The sequence below is a fragment of the Triticum dicoccoides genome, chromosome 7A, assembly GCF_002162155.2.
Source record: "Triticum dicoccoides isolate Atlit2015 ecotype Zavitan chromosome 7A, WEW_v2.0, whole genome shotgun sequence".
Classification (NCBI taxonomy): Eukaryota; Viridiplantae; Streptophyta; class Magnoliopsida; order Poales; family Poaceae; genus Triticum; species Triticum dicoccoides.
Window position 1 is genome coordinate 418,008,633 of NC_041392.1, and position 22,190 is coordinate 418,030,822.

Genomic DNA, 22,190 nt, shown 5'->3' on the forward strand with positions numbered 1-22,190 from the left:
TAACTGGACCTAGACTCTAATCATGGAACATACTACTCCAGCGGTTAACCACGGTACAGTTGTCACAAGGGTCCGATGTATTTCATTACAACCTACATGGGAATGGGCAATTCTCAGTGAAGTCTATGTATAGAGCTTTGATCCAGTCCAATGTGCCAGTTGATAATAACAAGAAGATTTAGAAGATGAAGATACCTCTTGAGAATAAAATATTTGCATGGATCTTCGTCACAGAGTCATTCTTACTAAAGATAACCTTATTAAGAGGAATTGGTATGGAAGTACGTAATGTGTTTTTTGTCAACATGATGAGACAATAAAACATTTGTTCTTCCAATGTAAATTGGCCCGTTCTATATGGCCAGTCATCCAAATAGCTTCTGGCTTGTATCCTCCTTGTAGTGCTGCTAATATATTTGGCAACTGGGTACATGGGATTGATCATAGGTTTAGAATTCTTCTCAGGGTGGGAGCACTTGCCGTCATTTGGTCGCTTTGACGATGTAGAAATGATAAGGTTTTTAATGATAAAAGTACTTCTCTTATGCATGTTATCTACAGATGTACCGGGACTCTTCGTTTATGGTCCTCTCTACAACCAGTGGACAATCGAGACCTGTTTATGGAGGTGTGTACACGATTGAAGGCTATGGCGAGGGGTACTTTTACCCAACATGGGGGGGCAACATGATCTTAGGATTGGGCCACCTTCGGTTTAGGCATTATACATATCATACAAGTTTCCTTCTTTTTCGCTTTCTTTTATTTTGGGTTGGTGTGAGGACTTTGTTGGCTGTCTGCATCTTAGTTATGCAGAGGTCGGGTGTAAGTGGTACTTAAACCTTTTAAGTAATAATGCGCCCCTTTTCATAAAAAATATGACCGATTAGACTATTTTGGAGGAGTGTGAAGGATTCACCATGCTCCGATTCTTGTTGTGAGGCAAGGAGGCATTATCATTGGCAGTAAGAGAGGCTTGTAGCTGACGAGATAGGTTGGGAAGCCAGAGAGCAGACATGAGGCAACATGGAGGCATGTGGCCGATGGTAGCTACGCTGGGTAGCATGTGCCAGGTGGCACACAAAGAAGGAGGCATGTGCTCTGGCCATCAGCGAGGCTAGAAGAGGCAAGTAGCGGAGACCCTAACCCACCAATCTCGTTGATGGAGGATGTTCGGAGGCACAATGGAAGCTTATGGATTGGAGTGTGAACGTGGGAGGAGGCAAAGGCAGACGACAACAAGGAAATAAATCCCTAGCCACTTGTCCCTTTTTCCTGGCTGGGAGGGAGGGGGATGAGATGCGGGTGGTTGGGGAGAGAGATTCTCCAAATGGAGGCGAGGTATATAACATAGTTGTAGTTTTTTTGGTAATTGCGGTGCCACTATGGGGCATATCTATGGGGAATGGGTGCAATTCTAGTGGAGGGAGGGGGAAGAACATGTGGATATGCTTTCTGCTTTATAGTGTAATTAAGAGAAGAACTTCTCTCAAGCCTAGGCTAGAAGTTTGTTGCTTATTTTCGCTTGTGCTTCTAGGGGACTAAAGCCGAAACTCAAGACCAAACTAACAGGACCTATACTGGTACAGTAGCTACTGGGCCCTCCTCTCCTTGAGTGCATGCACGAGTTCATGACCAATGGTCCTAAGCTACTCTGATAAAAAAAGGATCTCAGTTGTGTCTAATCCTACATCCACATCGATGGAGTCTTCGAACTAACGGTGTTAGGACCACAAGGATCTTGATTGTGTCACCTACCAAGTGGCCCACTGGACACAATGATACGCCCTAAACACATCCATAATTTTTGTAATGGTTCATGCTATATTCATGTCATATATGCATCTATCATTTTTCCAGATTAACATAGTAGTGAAGTGTTAGAGTACTAGTCACTGGTTTGGCTTAACAGAAAATGATTTTTTTACAAAGATATGAAAAATCAGGAAAATACATGGAGACGATTTTCAGTGAGGAGGCAACATGCACGAGAAGAACTAACAAGTGGGAGGCCCCAGGGGCTCATGTGCTTGGATTTTGGGGTGTGTGTAGGGCCCACCTAACTCTATCTCGCTGCCTCTTCTTCCCGGTAACTTATATATATCGCTATTTTTTCGCAGCCGCCTCAACACGTTCAGAGGCGGTCTAATCTGACCTTGTTCTACCACTCTGTCGAAGGGGAGAATAGTTGTCTTGGACCTCTCAATCGACCCTTGTTGCATGACGATGCAATAGTATTAGTCAATACTAGGGGCTAAGATTTGTTAGCTGCTGAACATGACTGTGACCTTGAGCATTACTAATGCAGGTAAACTATATGATGTATCTCTGATTATGAATTTCTTTATCTTGGACTGAATCTTATTCATATTGTGTATTGAACTTTGAGAACCATGAGATCATATGGCGATTGTTTAGTAAATTGTTTTGGGAGGCACCTCAGGTGACAATGGCGTGCCCATTAGATCTAGATTACAAAGACAACACTGGGTGTGATTCTTTACCATGCTTGTGGGGTCTCATCCTATTTTCATCCAATAAAACGAGAACTTTGGGTGTGATCCTTCACCACATTTTATGAGGTTATACCATATATGTTAATGAAGTTATTAATGTTGCGAGTTGCCACTAGTGAACCATTAAAACCTCATTTTACTCATTTCTTTACACTTCTATTTTGCTAGTTTTATTTATTCCAAAAATACAAAAACACTTATATCATTCAAATTATCAATCTCTTGGTCAAACTAGTGCAACTGCGCAATTGACAACTTTGTTAGGTGTATTGGGGACACAATACACTACATGTATATTGATTGAAGGGTTTAGAACACAATAATAATAAGTGACATCCGTTGGATGGTGAACAACACTGACGACGGAAGAGTGGCCGGAAACTGTAATACCATAGTCCATAACTCAGGTCTTGTTAAGCATACAACAAAAAGGGGGTAGATACAACCTAACATGATACAGATAAGGGCCCCACTTTTTTTGGCTAACAAATTATTGATCAAGCGTTCATTATTCCTAAATTTCCAGGTTTTCGACGTCATGGTGTCATCAACAAGCCGTATGACAAGATGCTGAGACGTGATCACTGATTACTCTGTACATCGTGCTGTCAGCTCATGTATTTTCCCACGGAGCTGATAGATTTGCCATTTGAAATTGCTTCTTTTTCTACATTGGGAACTTTTCAGTGAATTGGTTCAGGGTTGAACTTGAGAGCCTCCCTCCAAATGAGTTCTTTGATATCTTCCTCAGTAAATGATGGCTGTTCGAAGTCGAAGCTGAAAGGCGCTGGGCAGACAGGTTCATCATTTATCTCATGAAGGGATGCTAAATAAGGATGGCATAGAGCCTCATCAACTGCGAAGCCACCAAGAAAAAAAAAGGTTAAACTTCCAAGAGAAAGTTCCTCGTAATATTTCTTACATTAATGGTTTAATTAACGTAAGAAGTGTCATTTCAACTTGGTTTTAATAATTCGCACACGATTCTGAAATGATGGTTCACATTATTAAATTTGTCATTTTGCAATCAAGCAAGATCATGCTATGCTGTAAGATTACCAGTAATCCTCTTGCTCGGATCAAATACGAGCATCCTCTCAAGCAAATCCATGGCGCCAGTGGACATACTGGGGAACCGTGAACCAAAATGCTGTTTCGGGTATTGAGGAAGAGACCTCACGTATCTGCGGGCATTATCACTTCGAAGAAACCCAAGGCTCGTGTCATCTGGTGAGCCTATCAGCTTTGGATCAAGAATGAATCAGGATTACAAACAGCATCGAGAAGATTTATTAGACATTTCCATTTAGTAGAACAAGAGAAGATGTTAGTGCATCTAGAATAATCACATGCTTGGACCAAAACACTAGTCTGAATGAAGGCATATGCATGAAGTATCATGCTACACCAGATACCAGTGTAAGCTTCAACCTATGTGGTGTACTTGTGCTAATTGAGTTGGTAATCCAAGAGATATAAGCATGGAAAAAGCATAGCAGTTGGAACCTATGCTAAATCAGAACTGACAATCATAGTGTCAGACTCCGAGGCAAAAAGAGAGCAGGAGAATATACAAAAAGAAGAAAAAAGAAGCAGAAGGGAAAAAATAAAATCTTGACTCGTGTAGTAGTGAGTGGCCATACCTCAGTAATTAGCCTCAGCTGATGAACATAATCTTTTCCAGGAAACAGTGGCTCCCTCATAGCAATCTCACCGAGGATGCAGCCCACTGACCAGATATCAATTGCTGCAGTGTACTCCGAGCAGTTGAGCAGGAGCTCCGGTGCCCTGTACCACCGAGTAACAACATACTCCATCATGAAGTCAGTCTCAGTCGTGGTCCTAGCCAAGCCAAAATCTCCAATCTTGAGTTCACACTTAGCATTGAGCAGCAGGTTGCTCGGTCTGAGGTCCCGGTGCAAGACCTTTGCTGAATGCACATACTTCAATCCTCGGAGCACTTGGTAGAGAAAATACTGCATCATGAAAATGTTAAGGTGAAAGGAAAGCTGACCAATTGTAGAATGTTTGGACTGATGCTGAAGGGATGATGGAAAGAACAATGTACATACCTGACAGTGATCATCCGTGAGTGGCTGGTTTGATCTTAGAAGGTGGTGAAGATCAGTGTCCATCAGTTCATAGACGATGTAAACATCGTTGAAGTTCTCCCGCCTTGGTGGGCGTATGATGTCCTTTATTGAAATCACCTGCCAAAAGTCAGATTTTGTCATGATCATACCACCAAATTCAGGGTCACACCATATATATTTTCGATATCATAAGTGGAGATAATCACACATCATGTGGACTTATGTTGCAAGATAGTTCAAAGTTTAAACACGGTAGCACAGGTAGGGAACTTCAACTTTTGTCACACATGTCGTCTGTATAGTAACTAAATAATGACAGGCGATTCTGGCTTTGAAAGAAAATCACCAGAATTTCCGGCAGATCTCCTCAGGACGGCTTACCTTTGCTATAAACTACAGAGTTAACCATGGTCAAATAGAAATCACAAAACATTTCAGATATGAGCATGTGAACCACAGAGGTTTATTACAAGAAGGCACATGAGAGAGGAGGAAAGATGGCTCACATTCTCATGATTCATGTGGCGAAGCAGCTTTACTTCTCGCAAAGTGCGTTTGGCATCGATCTGGTTGTCAAACGCATTACCTATCTTTTTGATAGCGACCTCCTCACGAGTCTGTGCATTTACAGCAGCGCTGGAGAAGAAGATCACAGAAAAGAATTTGTCACCACAGGCTCAAAATCAACTAGAAACAGCTCTTGTTTCCTTTTAGTATTGAGAAGCTATTTTTGCTGTTAAATATAGCCATACCATAACAATTAACTAGTACTGGTCCGTTATAGAAAGCTTTATGGTTTAATACTATAATATATATATACGCTAGGCTATGGTAATTTGTAGCTTTAATCAAGACCCACTTTCAGTCGTATATGCTGTAGCGAACTCGCAACAGGATCGCAGTCAGCTGATCGAGCAAAGCAATCCATTTTCTGAGGTAACTGAGGAATATACGCGAGCAGATGCAGCGCATGACGTACGTACCAGATGATGCCGCAGGCGCCGCGGCCGACAGGTCGGATGGGTGGGACGTACTTAGCAGAGACCTCAAAGAGGTTGCCGTAGACGTTGTACTGCACGTACCTGCCGCCGTGGGTGAGCGTGCCCTTGATCTGCGCCTCGCCGCCGAGGCCATGGCCGCCGCCGTGACCTCCTCCTCCTGCCCCGGCGCCTCCACCCTCCATGCGCATCGACCCGCACGCCTGCGCGCGAACACCTTGATCGAGGAGCTAGCCAAGAAAGAAAGAAACGCACGCCGCGCGGAGGATGAGAGAGAGAGAGAGATTGCTAGCTTGGTTGGATGGACGAGGGAGAAGATATGAGCGTTGGGGAAAAGGGGAAAAAGGAGGAGAGGAAGCTTTTTGGAGGGAAAATGCCCGTGATCCCGCGAGGAGTTGGTTGGCTTGCTGCTCCAGACCATTCCCGCCTCCCTTTTCTCGTCCCCCTCCCATTTAGCCTTCACTTCTCTTCCCTTCCCTTGTGCATGGCAGCAGCCTGCTTTGCTCCTTTCTTGCATACTTCTTTCTTCTCGGCTATAGTGGTCGCTGTCCTTTGATTTCTTTTGTTGTAGTAGCTCTTTTTGCCCGGCTGATATGACATTTCTGTGACACCTGTCTGATCTTACCTGCGGAACCTAGTCCATGGAATTCATTTTTTTTAATTTACGTTAAGTACGCAAAGTTAGGTTGTTTTTGTAAATTTCCACGTCTGGTTGATCTTCAGTTATAGGAAGAAAACCTGCCGATGGAACTTAGATTTGATTACAACATTTTGGATTCGCGGTAAATATATGGAGTTAAGTGAATTTCTAGTTTCTTGCAGTTGGTCATTTGTTGGTTACCGCCATGTGAAATTTGAATTTAAGCTTAATACTAATATTTATGTATGTTTAATAGACGTGATATAGTGAATTCCGTGTTGATATGTTACTTTCGACACATGGCCACTTGATACGTCTCCAACATATCTATTTTTCCTAACACTCTTCCTTTTATTTTGGACTCTAATTTGCATGATTTGAATAAAAGTAACCCCGAACTGACACTGTTCTCAGCAGAACTACCATGATGTTGTTTTTGTGCAGAAATAAAAGTTCTCGGAATGGAACGAAACTTTGTGAGGAATTTTTATATAATAGGAGTATATAAGAATTTCTGAAGCCAAGACCTACCGAAAAGGGGCCCCTGGGTGGGCACAACCCACCAGGGCGCGCCCCCTCTGCTGGCGCGCCCAGGTGGGTTGTCCACACCTGGTGGCCCCGCAGACTCTGAAACCAACGCTATAAAAATCCTATTTTTTGAGAAAAAATTAGGGAGAAAAAATTATCGCGATCCACGAGATGGAGCCGCCGCCAAGCCTTGTTCTTCCTCGGGAGGGCAGATCTGAAGTCCGTTTGGGGCTCCGGAGAGGGGGGTCTTTGTTCTTTGTCATCACCAACCATTCTTCATCGCGAATTTCATGATGCTCCCCATCGGGAGTGAGTAATTCCTTCGTAGGCTCGCTGGTCGGTGAGGAGTTGGATGAGATTCATCATGTAATCGAGTTAGTTTTGTTAGGGCTTGATCCCTAGTATCCACTATGTTCTTAGATTGATGTTGCTATGACTTTGCCATGCTTAATGCTTGTCACTTTGGGCCCGGGTGCCTAAAGTGACTGTCATATTAGAATCGCCCTAGGTTATAACTGTCACATAATGAATATCATCCAACAAGTTACCGATCCAATGCCTACGAATTTTTTTCATATTGTTTCTGCTAACTACTACTACTACCATCACTGTTACACTTGCTACAAAATTACTGCTATCACTGCTACTGTTACTATTGCTGCTGTCACTACTATCAAAACTATCAAACTACTTTGCTACTGATCACCTTGCTGCAGATAATTAATCTCCAGGTGTGGTTGAATTGACAACTCAGCTGCTAATACCTTCAAATATTCTTTGCCTCCCCTTGTGTCAAATCTATAAATTTGGGTTGAATACTTTACCCTTGAAAACTGTTGCGATCCCCTATACTTGTGGGATATCAAGACCTTTTTCTGGCGCCGTTGCCGGGGAGCATAGCTATATTTGTTGCGTCACTTGGGATTATTATTATATTATCACTATGAAGAATCTGAAGGATCCTAAGACTAAGATATTTCCCTCAAAGACGAGGGGAGGTAAGGAACTGCCATCCAGTTCTGCTTTAGATTCACCTTCTGTTATGAGTAAACTTGCAACACCACCACATGCTATCAATTCTAATATGTCGCAAGTTATTGATGATGCTACTTCTACTATGAATGATGCTTATGATGATGCTAGTACCTTGCTTGTTAATGATGATGTGCCACTTGATGAATTTCTTGATGAAAAAAATTGCTAGAGTAATACAACATGATGTTGTTGAATCTGATGATGAGCTTGAAACGGAATCTCCTGAAACACTTGCTAGAACTAGCCCTCCTAGATATGAATTGCCTAAGGTACCGTAAGGTTATGTTATGAGTGAAGAAACAAATAGAGATATTCTTACGTGTGATGATAGAGATGATCTAGATAAATTACTACACAAGTATAAAGAAAAATCTCTAAATGCTAGAATGAAATGTGATCCTAAGTTTGCTACCTCACCTATCTTTATTGATGATAAGGATTATGAATTCTCCGTCGACCCAGATCTAATTACTTTGGCTGAATCTGATCCTTTCCATGGTTATGAAACTGAAACTGCTGTGGCACATCTTACTAAGTTGAATGATATAGCCACCCTTTTTACTCATGATGAGAAAGCTTGCTATTACTTTATTCTCAAATTATTTCCTTTCTCATTAAAGGGTGATGCTAAAGCTTGGTACAATACTCTTGCTCCTGGTTGTGTGTGTAGTACCTAGGATATGATTTATTACTTCTCTGAAAAATATTTCCCTGCTCATAAGAAACAAACTGATTTGCAGGAAATATTTAACTTTGTGCAAACTAAAGAAGAGAGTCTCCCACAAGCTTGGGGGAGGCTTTGCCAGTTACTTAATGCTTTGCCTGATCATCCTCTTAAGAAAAATGAAATACTTGATATCTTCTATAATAGACTAACTGATGCTTCTAGGGACTTCCTAGATAGTTGTGTTGGTTGTGTTTTCAGGGAACGAACTGTTGGACAAGTTGAAGAATTATTGAATAACATATTGAAAAATTATGATGATTGGACTATTCCTAAACCACCGTCTAAACCCACTCCGAAGAAGAGGGGTATATTATATCTCAGTCTTGAAGATATGCAAGAGGCAAAGAAATCTATGAAGGAAAAAGGTATTAAAGCTGGGGATGTTAAAATTTTACCTCCTATTGAACAAATACATGGGCTTAATACACCACCGCTGCCTAAGGTGGTAGAGGTAAATTCTCTTACGAAGTTCAATGATAATGACAATCCTCACAATATGCATCCTAGCCAATGCCTTTTGTGAGTTTGAAAACTACATTAGAAAACAAGCTCACTTCAATGCAAATGTTATGAAACAATTGAAATATAATTCTGATATGATTGCTCGCTTGAGTGACTTGTTATTTAGAATTTCAAATGATGTTAGAGGTGTTGGAAAACATGCTTCTATGGTTCAAACTCAGTTAGAACAAGTTGCTAAATCTCAAAGAGAGTTGCTTGATGAAATGAATAATAATATGCATGACTTTGCTGTTAGAGTTGCAACTAGAGGAGGTAAAATGACCCAGGAACCACTTTATCCTGAGGGACACCCAAAGAGAATTGAACAAGACTCACAAAGAAATGACACTAGTGCACCTAGGCCTTCTAAAAAGAAAAATAATAGGACTTTGCATACTTATAGTGAACCTGAAATAGAGAAACCTCCTGATAATGACAATGAAACTTCTATCTCTGATGCTGAAACTCAACCTGGTAATGAACACTCACATACTAATAATGAAAAAGATAACGATGAAGTTCATGAAGACTCTCAACCAAACAATGAAAAAGAACCAGATAATGATGTTGAGATAGAACCACCTATTGATCTTGATAACCCACAAGCTAAGAATAAAAGGTATGATAAAAGAGACTTTGTGGCTAGAAAACATGGTAAAGAAAGAGAACCGTGGGTTCAAAAACCTATGCCTTTTCCACCTAAGCCAACTAAAAAGAATGATGATGAATAATTTGAACGCTTTGCTGAAATGATGAGGCCAGTCCTTTTGCGTGCTCGCTTGACTGATATTCTGAGAATGCCTCCTTATGCAAAGTGATAGAGGCAAAGGTGTACCGATGTTTCGATGAGATGGTGGCTATCGTTTTCTGTGGGAGTCTACCTTGACGATCCGACTACAAACGTGCGAGATGTTGCGCCTTAGCAATCGCTAAACCAACTTTCGAGGGGTTATTGACCACGTCGGAGCACGATCAACCTGACCACGAGGGTATGTTTCCTGCGAGCAAACGAAGAACAAGCAAGAAACTGAGATTGCAATCTGGATATTGTGAATATAAGAGGAAAGCTTTATTAATGAAGATGGGATTCTGTGACGCCTTTGTCTGGTCGTTGAACACAAACGAAGTACGCGAAGTTGCAGCTATGGCGGACTTTTAATCTAAACAAAACCCAAAGTCTAAACGATGCCCTAAGGGCTGTATATTTGGAGGAAGAGGGGGGAATTTCGTGGCCCTTGGAGGAGGGATCCAAAACCAACCCTAACTCTTGTTACCCCAGACATACGGACTCTAAAAACAGCCTATACTTGAATATTTCGAAATTACATGGGCATTGCCCAAAAATAAGGTGACACAACACCTATAATAGCCTCTGGACGAAATTTATGAAGTGGCCTCTTGTATATTTCGTCCAAGGCTTTATGCACTCATTATGGTGGCTTCAAAGTCCCGGAATCATCACTTGTAACTCCATTCTTGTTCCCCTTGCGCATGCCATCATCTCCATGCTTAATCTTGCTCCAATGTTCACCCCTCTTGTCCAAGCTAGGCCCTTCATTTGTAAGTAAGACAAATGTATCCAATTTAGACAGCATCATATTCTCATGAACATTAGAATCATTACCAAGAAACGAAAGTACCTGATAATTTAATTGGCGTGCGCGAGCTCTAGTAATTAGTCCAGTATGTATAGCAGCAGGGGCTATGGGTGTAACAATGGTATTGATGTTCTCATCATCCTCCCCTTATTGAAATGAAGTCAGCTCATCTTCCTCACCCAAATAAGGCTTCAAATCTGCAATGTTAAAAGTGGGACTAACTCCAAAATCTACAGGCAGCTCAAGTTTATATGCATTATCAGTTATTTTCTCTAACACCTTAAAATGACCATCAACACGTGGCATTATCTTTGATTTGCGCAAATCAGGAAATCTATCCTTACGCAAATGTAACCAAACAAGATCTCCAGGTGCAAACACAACATGTTTTCTACCCTTATCTCCAGCAAGTTTATATTTAGCATTCATACGCTCAATGTTTTCCTTAGTTAACTCATGCATTTTTAAAATCAATTCAGCACATTGTTTAGCATCAAAATTAACCTTCTCCGAAGATGGAAGAGGCAACAAATCAATAGGTGCACGAGGTAGGAAACCATACACAATTTCAAAAGGGCACATCTTAGTAGTAGAATGCAATGAACGATTATAAGCAAATTCAATATGAGGCAAGCATTCTTCCCACATTTTCTTATTATTCTTCAAATCAGCCCTAAGCATAGTAGACAATGTTCTATTTACTACTTCAGTTTGTCCATCAGTTTGGGGGTGACAAGTAGTACTAAAAAGCAGTTTAGTCCCCAACTTAGCCCATAAACATCTCCAAAAGTGGCTAAGAAATTTAGTATCACGATCTGAAACAATAGTATTTGGCACACCATTCAAGCGAATAATTTCACGAAAGAACAAATCAGCAACATTAACAACATCATCGCTTTTATGACATGGTATAAAGTGTGCCATTTTCGAGAACCTATCCACGACAACAAATATGCTATCCCCCCCTCTTTGTTCGAGGTAAACCTAAAACAAAGTCCATAGATATATCCTCCCAAGGAACACTAGGTACATGCAAATGCATATATAAACCATGATGATTGAGTCGTGATTTAGCTTTTTGACATGTAGTGCAGCGAGCACCAAAACGTTCAACATCCCATCTCATCTTTGGCCAAAAGAAATGTGTAGCAAGTATATCCTCTGTCTTCTTCACGCCAAAGTGTCCCATTAGTCCTCCTCCATGCGCCTCCTATAACAACAAAAGACGAACGGAGCTCGCTGGAATGCATAGCTTGTTAGCACGAAACACAAATCATCGTTAACGTCAAACTTGTTCCATGTTCTACCTTCTTTACAATTCTGCAATACATCTTTAAATTCGGCATCATGCACATATTGATCTTTGATGGTCTCCAAACCAAAGATTTTAAAGTCAAGTTGTGAAAGCATAGTATAACTACGAGACAATGCATCAGCAATAACATTTTCTTTACCCTTCTTATGTTTAATGACATAAGGGAAAGTCTCAATGAATTCAACCCATTTAGCATGTCTACGGTTCAGTTTTGCTTGACTTTTAATGTGTTTCAAAGATTCATGATCAGGATGTATAACAAATTCTTTGGGCCATAAATAATGTTGCCATGTTTCTAAGGTCCGAACAAGAGCATATAATTCTTTATCATAAGTAGAATAGTTCAAACTAGGCCCATTCATTTTTTCAGAAAAGTATGCAACAGGCTTGCCATCTTGTAATAACACACCTCCTAATCCAATTCCACTAGCATCACATTCAAGCTCAAAAGTCTTATTAAAATCAGGAAGTTGGAGTAAAGGTGCATGTGTCAACTTATCTTTCAATACCGTGAAGGCTTATTCCTGTGCGGTACCCCAAACAAAAGGCACATCCTTCTTTGTAAGCTCATTGAGAGGTGCAACAATGGTGCTAAAATCTCTCACAAAACGCCTATAGAAACCAGCGAGTCCAAGAAAACTCCTCACCTATGTGACCGTTTTGGGCTGCAGCCAACTCTCAATAGCTTCAATCTTGGCTTTATCAACTTCAATTCCCTGTGGAGTAACAACATAGCCAAGAAAAGATACTCGGCCGGTGCAAAAGGTGCACTTCCTAAGGTTACCAAACAAACGTGTATCACATAGAGCAATAAAAACATAACGTAAACGTTCCAAATGTTCTTCCAAAGATTTGCTATAAATCAGTATATCATCAAAATAGACTACCACAAATCGTCCAATGAAAGCACGTAAAACTTCATTCATTAGTCTCATGAAAGTACTAGGTGCATTAGTTAACCCAAAAGGCATGACTAATCACTCATATAAACCAAACTTAGTTTTAAAAGTTGTTTTCCATTCATCTCCCAATTTCATACGAATTTGATGGTATCCACTATGCAAATCAACTTTGGAGAATATTGTAGAGCCACTCAATTCATCAAGCATATCATCTAGCCTAGGAATAGGATGACGATAACGAATAGTAATATTATTAATGCCTCTACAATCAACACACATACGCGACGTACCATCCTTTTTAGGCACTAGTGTAATAGGAACAACACAAGGACTAAGAGATTCACGTATATAACCTTTGTCGAGCAGCTCCTGTACTTGACGCATAATCTCCTTCGTTTCCTCTGGATTGGTACGGTATGGTCCACGGTTGGGTAGCGATACACCGGGAATTAAGTCAATTTGATGCTCAATCCCTCGAATAGGTGGTAATCCCGGTGGCACGTCTTGTGGGAAAACGTCAGCGAACTATTGCAAAATGTTAGTGACAGCAGGGAGCAAAGAGGAAGGCACGTCCTCGAATGAAAATAATGCCTCTTTGTACACAAAAGCATATCAAACAGATTTGCTGAAATCTAGCTCATCAATATCAGATTTTGTGGCAAGTAAACATGCACTTTTCAATTTAATTTCAGAAGCAACACTAGATGGTTTATTATTAGGTTTTATTTGTTGCTCAAATTCTTTTGCCACAATCTGATTTTCACTCTTATTTTTCTCCTATTTTGCTTTATTACCTCTATTAATATCATTTTTCAAAATGGAATCAAGAGTCATAGGAAGCAAAGTAATATGGTTATCCTTATGAACAAGAGTATACTGATTATTTCTACCATGGTGTACATAATTTTTATCAAACTGCCATGGTCTACCAAGTAATATGGAACATGCTTGCATGGGTACCACATCACAATCAACATAATCAGCATATGTAGAGATACTAAAATGCACACAAACAGTACGTGTTACCTTAACCTTGCCGTTGTTGTTGAACCATTGGATGCAGTAAGGATGTGGATGTGGTCTTGTGGTGAGAGATAGCTTCTCCACCATCTCCATGCTAGCCAAGTTGTTGCAACTCCCTCCATCAATGATGACGCAGACAGAACGTTCCTTCACAACTCCCTTTGTGTGGAACAAATTATGCCTCTGATTTGCTCAGCTTGTGTGACCTGCACACTCAAAACACGTTGAGCAACTAAACTTTCATACCTGTCAGCATCTTCAGCAACCATGTATTGTGTCTCATAATCAGAATCGTCTCCACCGTGTTCTTCACTTGTAATAAGAGCCAAAGTCTCTTCATCATAGTCACTAGCGGACTCATACCCACCATCCTCGGTAGCAATCATCACACACTGAGATTTGCATTCTCTTGCATAATGACCTCGTCCCTTACAACGATGACAAATAATATCACTTGTGTGCCCTGTTGATGCCATGGATGAAGAAGAGCTCTGTGTGGGACCGGAAGGTGCACCCCTAGCAGATGGTGGTGGTGGTGCCTATTTTCTTGTATCTCGGTTGGAATTGGCGGCTGAAGTTAGTGGTGCTGTAGTAGAACATGTGGGAGTAGAGGATGTACGTGGTGTCCATAATGAAAATCGACCTGCAGAAAAATTAATTAGTGCCAATGCCCGTCGATCCTGCACTTCACGTTCAGCTTTGCAAGCAAGATGGAATAAACGAGTTATATTATTATACTCCTTATACTCTAGAATGGTTTGAATCTCTTTATTTAATCCACCCATAAAACGTGCAAGCATAGCTTCATTATCCTCAACAATACCACATCTAATCATACCAGTTTGTAATTCCTGATAATATTCTTCTACATAATTTTTTCCTTGTCTCAAACGCTACAATTTTTGAAGCAATTCACGTTGATAGTATGGTGGAAACCAGCGAGTACACATAGAAATTTTCAAAGCAGACCAAGTAGATGGAATAGGATATAATCTACAATGTTCAGACCACCAAACACATGCAAAACTAGTGAAAGCACAAACAGCAGCAGGAACACGTCGCTCCTCGGGATATTGTAAACATGTAAAATGCTGTTCAGTTTCTAACTCCCAAGTAAGATAAATATCAGGAACATATCTACCCTCAAATGGTGGAATATTCAATTTTAGTTTAGGAAGATGGTCATGATCTCGTACCTCAGGTGGTGGTGCAGCCCTACCGTTGCGATGATATGCATGAGGACGACCTGGTGCTGGTGGTTGCACGTAGTTCTGATTTTGATCAACCTCATCCTCGTAATGGCCCTCCACCTCTGCAGTAGCAGCAGGAGCTATAGAAACATCAACAGCGGCATCACAATTTTGACCAGGCTCAATGGGAACATGCAGTGCTCGTCCCACTTGATTTGGAAGGCGTTGTTGTTATCGAGCTTTGTTTCAAACGTCTTCTCCATGCCATCTATCTTCTCCATGGCCTCTTCAAATAAGTTTAGCACATCTTGCACCCATCCACTCATCATTTGCTAAAACTTATCATGAAGCTCCTTTCTTGTCAAGTTCTCCCAGTCAATCTCGTTGGCTTGTGATCCTGCCATGGTTAGCAGCAATAGAAACACACAAGAATATGATCCTATAGACTACTAACAAGTGGTGGTGGTGGGTGTCTCAAATCCATCAAGCAAATCTCAAATTCTTACCAGTTCTTACCCGGTAGCAGGCGGTGACCGGAAACCTCTATAGTGAAAACTTTCAAAGCTTGGATAGAGCGATTACCAGGGAGAGTCAAACGCACGACGTATATTTATGTGGAGCTAGGAAGGCTTATAATATGGTAGCAAAAAGATTAGCAATAATCAATTCAGAGATGCAAAGTTGAATAAACGCTCAACGATGGTACTGTGCTGGTCCTAGGCTAGACCGTGCTAGAGACGTGAGACTAGAACACTAACAAAATCACGGCGCTGCACGTAAACAAGGGAAAAGCACACTCTCAATTTTTTTGCTCTGTTTTTTTGGCGCTCCTCTTTTGTTTTGCAAAAAATCACTATAATGGCGAGTGTCTCAAAACTCTTCCCAGGTCAAAATGACAGGATGGACACGAAATTTTTTTGACAATTTTTTTCGCAAATCAGGGCAGCGACGATGAAAAAGTGCGACAAAAAATCACTATGATTGCGAGTGTCTCAAAAGACTCAGAAAATCCTAAAAATAGGATAGGGAAAAATATTTTTGGTCGCCGAAATTTTGGCCTAAAAACTGCCCGGGGGTCTCCAGACTCTTTTTTTAAACCTACTCAGGCAAGGAAACACCAATCAGAAATTAGATGGATCTCGAAAACAAACCTAATATGAAAGGAACTCGGATTGGTGGTGGATATATGGTGGTAAGATATGGCAGCGGTGGTGATATATGGTAGCGGTGGTGGTATATGGATACAGATCGGTGGTGGTATATGGATACTGATTGGTGGTGGTATATGGATACAGATTCAGAGCGGTGGCGGATAAGCGGTCGTGGTAGATGGCAGGGCCGATGATGATGGTGCGGTGGCGGCGTGATAACTTATGACCAGAACTCGAAACTCTAAAAGACTAGATGCTAAGGCCAACAAATTGACACGACAATGCAACCGCAAATTCAACAAAGCAAAATATTGAAAAGACTATGCAAAGGCTCAGACTGGTTCGAATAGGATGAGCTAACCCTAATTTTTTTGGGCTTTTTCGTGGACTATAGGTATGAAGAACGGACTCAATCTAAACTATGAAACAACTGTAAAAATCTCACCGAGCAACCTGGAAATCTGATACCACTTGATAGAGGCAAAGGTGTCCCGATGTTTCAATGAGATGGTGGCTATCGTTTTCTTTGGGAGTCGACCTTGACGATCTGACTACGAACGTGTTAGACGTCGCGCCTTAGCAATCTCTAAACCAACTTCTGAGGGGTTATTGACCACACCGGAGCACGATCAACCTGACCACGAGGGTCTGTTTCCTGCGAGCAAACGAAGAACAAGCAAGAAACTAAGATTGCAATCTGGATATTGCGAATATAAGAGGAAAGATTTATTAATGAAGGTGGGGTTCTGTGACGCCTTTGTCTGGTCGTTGAACACAAACGAAGTACGCGAAGTTGCAGCTATGGCGAACTTTTAATCTAAACAAAACCCAAAGTCTAAACAATGCCCTAAGGGCTGTATATATGGAGGAAGAGGGGGGAATTTCGTGGCCCTTGGAGGAGGGGTCCGAAACCAACCCTAACTCTTGTTTCCCCACACATACAGACTCTAAAAACAACCTATACTTGACTATTTTGAAATTACATTGGCCTGGCCCAAAAATAAGGTGACGTAGCACCTATAATAGCCTCTAGACGAAATTTATGAAGTGGCATCTTGTATATTTCGTCCAAGGCTTCATGCACTCATTATGGTGGCTTCAAAGTCCTGAAATCATCACTTGTAACTCCGTTCTTGTTCCCCTTGCGCATGCCATCATCTCCATGCTTAATCTTGCTCCAATGTTCATCCCTCTTGTCCAAGCTAGGCCCTTCATTTGTAAGTAAGACAAATGTATCCAATTTAGGCATCATCATATTCTCATGAACATTAGAATCATTACCAAGAAATGAAAGTACCTGATAATTTAATTGGCGTGCACGAGCTCTAGTAATTGGTCCAGTATGTATAGCAGTAGGGGCTGTGGGTGTAACAATGGTATTGATGCCCTCATCACAAAGTATATGAAAGATATCATCACCAATAAAAGAAAAATACTGGAAGCTGAAATCGCCACTATGCTTGCTAATTACACTTTTAAAGATGGAGTACCTAAAAAACTTGGAGGTCCAGGAATACCAACTATACCTTGCTCTATCAAAAAGAATTATGTGAAAACTGCTTTGTGTGATTTAGGAGCTGGTGTTAGTGTTATGCCTTTCTCTTTATATAAAAGACTTGAGTTGAATAAACTCACACCTACTGAAATATCTTTGCAAATGGCTGACAAATCAAGTGCCATACCTATTGGTATCTATGAGGATGTGCCCGTTGTTGTTGCTAATGTTACTATTCTGACTGACTTTGTTATACTTGAGATGCCCGAGGACGACAACATGTCGATTATCCTTGGTAGACCCTTCTTGAATACTGCAGGGGCTGTTATTGATTGCAATAAAAGTAAGGTCACTTTTCATATTAATGTGAGCATACGGTGCACTTCCGAAGAAACAATTCCAAGTGAATGGTATTAATATTATTGAAAAATCTCTGACAATCACTATTGGAAGTTTTCAAATACCTCTACCTACTGTCAAAAAGAAATATGAAATGCTTATTGTTGGGGACATGCATATCCCCATTGAGGTAACTTAGTGATTTACGAAAGTTCTTCGGTTTCATGCTAATCGAAAGTGGTTTTTAATAAGACTTGATCAACCATTATTAATGGATCATTTTTGAACGGTATGAAGTTGATGAATTTAGTAAGCACTACTTTCTGTTCCTACTTTTTATTCTCTGTTTTTATTAGTTAAATAAAATAAAATGCCATGTTTTGTCCGTTTTCTGATTTTCCCGTGCAATAAAAAAATGACCCAAAAATAAAAGTTCTCAGAATGCCTTGAAAATTTAATACAATTTTTTCTGAATATTTAAGAATTTATGGTGCAAATAACATCAGAGGGAGGTGCACCAGGTGGGCACAACCCACCTGGGCGCGCCAGGACCCCCAGGCGCGCCCTGGTGGGTTGTGGTCCCCATGTGGGCCCTCTCACTTATCTCTTTACACCACATCCTCACCTACCTCCAAAAAATCTCCATTGCTCTCTCTCCCATGTTCTTGAGCTCAAACTCGTGGATTTCGATCTCTTTGCTCGAAGCTCCGTTTCCGAAACTGTTTTGGGGGATTATTGCTTGGTATGTGACTCCACCGTTTGTCCAATTACTTTTTGCTTTAGTGGTTTATATTTTGAATAATTAGTTACTCTTGGTGCTGCTGTAGATGTGCTTGCATGTTAAATTCTTAGTGTTCTAAGTAGTTTGAATGCTTTCTATGGCCTCTATGCATTCCTATGAGTAGTTGGTATCAATTTTGTGAAGTTTTGTTGAGAATTTTTTGTGGGCTAATAAATTTCAGAATTTTGTTCATAGCAAAACCATGAATATCTTTAGGAAGTTTGGCTCCAAGAAGAACTCCAAGGGTGTTATTGGGGAGTCATCTGATAGTGATCTCCATCCTTGGAGGTTGGCGGAGGTACGACCGTGCGAATGGCCGCACACCCTGTTTCTGGAAGAGGCTGGAATCCTTTAGGAGTTCACACAATATGTTGCAAATGGCATCTTCACCGACTTCATTATAGATGAGTGTGACCAGCACCAAATCCTCACAAATATCTTTGTTCAAAGTTTTGCTTTCCTGCCTAGGAATAATCCTCCTGAAGTGATCTTTGATTTATATGCTGAAAACCATCAGATACCACTTACTGAATTCTGGGACATATGCTTGATCCCTTCTGATGGGAGCTTAGCCGAGCCTAGGCCGACTGGGTTTGAGGACTTTTATCACACTTTGACATTGGGAGATGAGAGAGGGGTGTCAGCCACCACGGCTGCTAGCATACACTTTCCTGCCATACATTATTTTGCTTTATTTGTTGCTAAGTGCTTGCTTGCTAGAAAGAAAGTAGGTGCGCTCAGTGCACTAGACTTTGTTGTTTTACGCTGAGCACTAGAGGGCGACAACACTCATAGCTTGGGAGCTATTGTAGCTCGCCGCCTCCATCTTAATAAATCCTAGGGTGAAATACACGGTGGGATTTTTGCTACTCGTTTGGCGGCTCACTTCAAGGTTGAGATACGCCCTCATGATTACCCTCTGACCAAGGTTTACCTAGACTGGCAGCCATGGAACACCATCATTTTCTTGCACGAGATTATCCTAACATCCCCATTCCTTATAACCTGGTCTTTAGCGTTAAAACTCATGATATTATCCCCTTGCCTACACCTGCTTTGTTTGATTCTGCTGCCAGGGGCGAATATAGGATTATGCCTGAGGATATCATCGCCTACCGGAATGCTCAGGCTGTTGCGGAAGCGGCACAGGAGGAGCCTCAACAGTGGGACGAGTGGATGCCCACTCCTCAGCACCCCTACTACCCTCCAGGATACTGATCGACTACCAAGTTAGGCCAAAAGCCTAAGCTTGGGGGAGTACATGTTTCCACCGACATTACGTTCATGTATACTTATTCCATTTGTCGGTGCTCACACTTTTTCATTGTATCATCGATGCTTAGATTTATTTTTCTTGCCTTCTTCTTGTGTGTTTGAAAAACTTTAGAAAAAACAAAAAATTTAGTTGTAGTTAGTTTAGTTTCTATGCATGCTTAGTTGTAATATTAATATCAAAAAGAAAACCCAAAAAGATTTCCTTATTCTTCTTTTGCTTGTTGGGAGCTTTCCTGTGTAAATAGTTTTTCTCGTTTTTATTTGCTTGTTCAAGAAAACCAAAAACTCCAAAAATATTTCAATGTGTTTCTCTGAATTTCTTTTCTTTTTATTCAAGTTGTACCAAGGAGAAGACCATGATGAAAATGTTGAGTGGCTCTCAGTTGAATAATTGTTGAACTAACAAAGAGCCCATTTTACCTTGTCTTCTCCCGTTGAATAAAATGTTTTGCAGATTCCAGCTTAGTCCATGGCACTCTTGCACTATTATTATTTTCATATCGTTCGGTCGTGCAAGTGAAAGGCAATAATGACGATATTCGATGAACTGGCCGTGACAGAGAGAAACAGGTATGAACTCAACATGTTCATTTTGTGTAAATATGTTTAACCTAGTATCCATGATTCAGTCCATTATGATTAAACATGTTTGCAATGACAATTAGAGATTATAGTTACTCATGCCATGCATAAGTATCTGGGAGTGAATAATGATTTATCTTGGATATCAACATTGCGTTAAAATGATTGTGATGTAGTATGATGATATGGTATCCTCCTCTGAATGTTCAAGTGGCTTGACTTGGTACATGTTCATGCATGTAGTTGAATCAAAACCAACATAGCCTCTATGATATTTATGTTCACGGTGATCATATCCTACTCATGCTAGTGTCCAATGTTACTTATGCATAATGCATGATCATGATCATTGTTGCTCTCTAGCTGGTCGCTTCTCAACCTAATTGTTAGCCTTCGCCTAGTGGGGATTTTCTTGTACATCAAAAACCTTGAACCCAAAGTTATTCCATATGAGTCCACCATACCTACCTATATGCGGTATTACCCTGCCATTCTAAGTAAATTTGCATGTGCCACCTCTAAAAACTCCTAAAAAATTATCCGTTTTGTGTTCCTGGATCAGTCATGGAACGACAGGAGGTGGTCGATATCTTCCATGCTAAGCGGGTTATTCTCAGGTCGAGTGTTTATTCACTCACCATCACACGAGAAAATGGCGGTAATAGGGATGCCCAGTCCCAAACTGCAAAATACAAAAAGAGTTAATAGCTCGAATAATCAAACAAAAACTCCCAATGGAGTCAAAACCTTTACTTTTTATCGCTTGGGAACCGCCACTAGCCTATTTAGCATGGGAGATATTGATAACTGATAGTCATGAAGTGATAACCCACAAGTATAGGGGATCGCAACAGTTTTCAAGGGTAGAGTATTCAACCCAAATTTATAGATTCGACACAAGGGGAGCCAAAGAATATTTGAAGGTATTAGCAGCTGAGTTGTCAATTCAACCACACATGGAGATTAATTATCCTTAACAAGTAATCAGTAGCACAGTAGTTTGATAGTTTTGATAGTAGTGCCAGCAGCAATAGTAACAGTAACATTGGTAGCAGTAATTTTGTAGCAAGTGTAACAGTGATGATAGCATTAGTAACTTAGCAGAAACAATATAAGATAAATTCATAGGCATTGGATCGATGACTTGTTGGATGATATTCATCATGTGACAGTTATAACTTAGGGCTATTCGGCACTAGCTCCAGTTCATCGATATAATGTAGGCATGTATTTCGTAAATAGTCATACGTGCTTTATTAAAAGAACTTGCATGACATCTTTTGTCCTACCCTCCCGCGGCAGCGGGGTCCTATTGGAAACTAAGAGATATTAAGGCCTCCTTTTAATAGATATCCGGAACAAAGCATTAACACATAGTGAATACATGAACTCCTCACACTATGGTAATCACCAGAAGAATTCCCGGTTAATCACTCCGGGGTTACCGGATCATAACACGTAGTAGGTGACTATAACTTGCAAGATTGGATCTAGAACATGG

At 40.8% G+C, this 22,190-nt stretch overlaps 1 protein-coding gene across 1 annotated transcript; it reads right to left on the bottom strand.

Annotated features, from left to right (window-relative positions):
- Positions 1–2,873: 2,873 nt before the first annotated feature.
- Positions 2,874–6,017, bottom strand: LOC119331554 (mitogen-activated protein kinase 2-like). Its single transcript, XM_037604719.1, has 6 exons — positions 5,593–6,017; positions 5,116–5,245; positions 4,589–4,726; positions 4,160–4,492; positions 3,576–3,759; positions 2,874–3,372 (listed from the first exon to the last, which is right to left on the bottom strand). The coding sequence occupies exons 1-6, from the start codon at positions 5,796–5,798 to the stop codon at positions 3,200–3,202; spliced, it is 1,164 nt and encodes a 387-aa protein (XP_037460616.1). The 5' UTR covers positions 5,799–6,017; the 3' UTR covers positions 2,874–3,199.
- Positions 6,018–22,190: the final 16,173 nt, after the last annotated feature.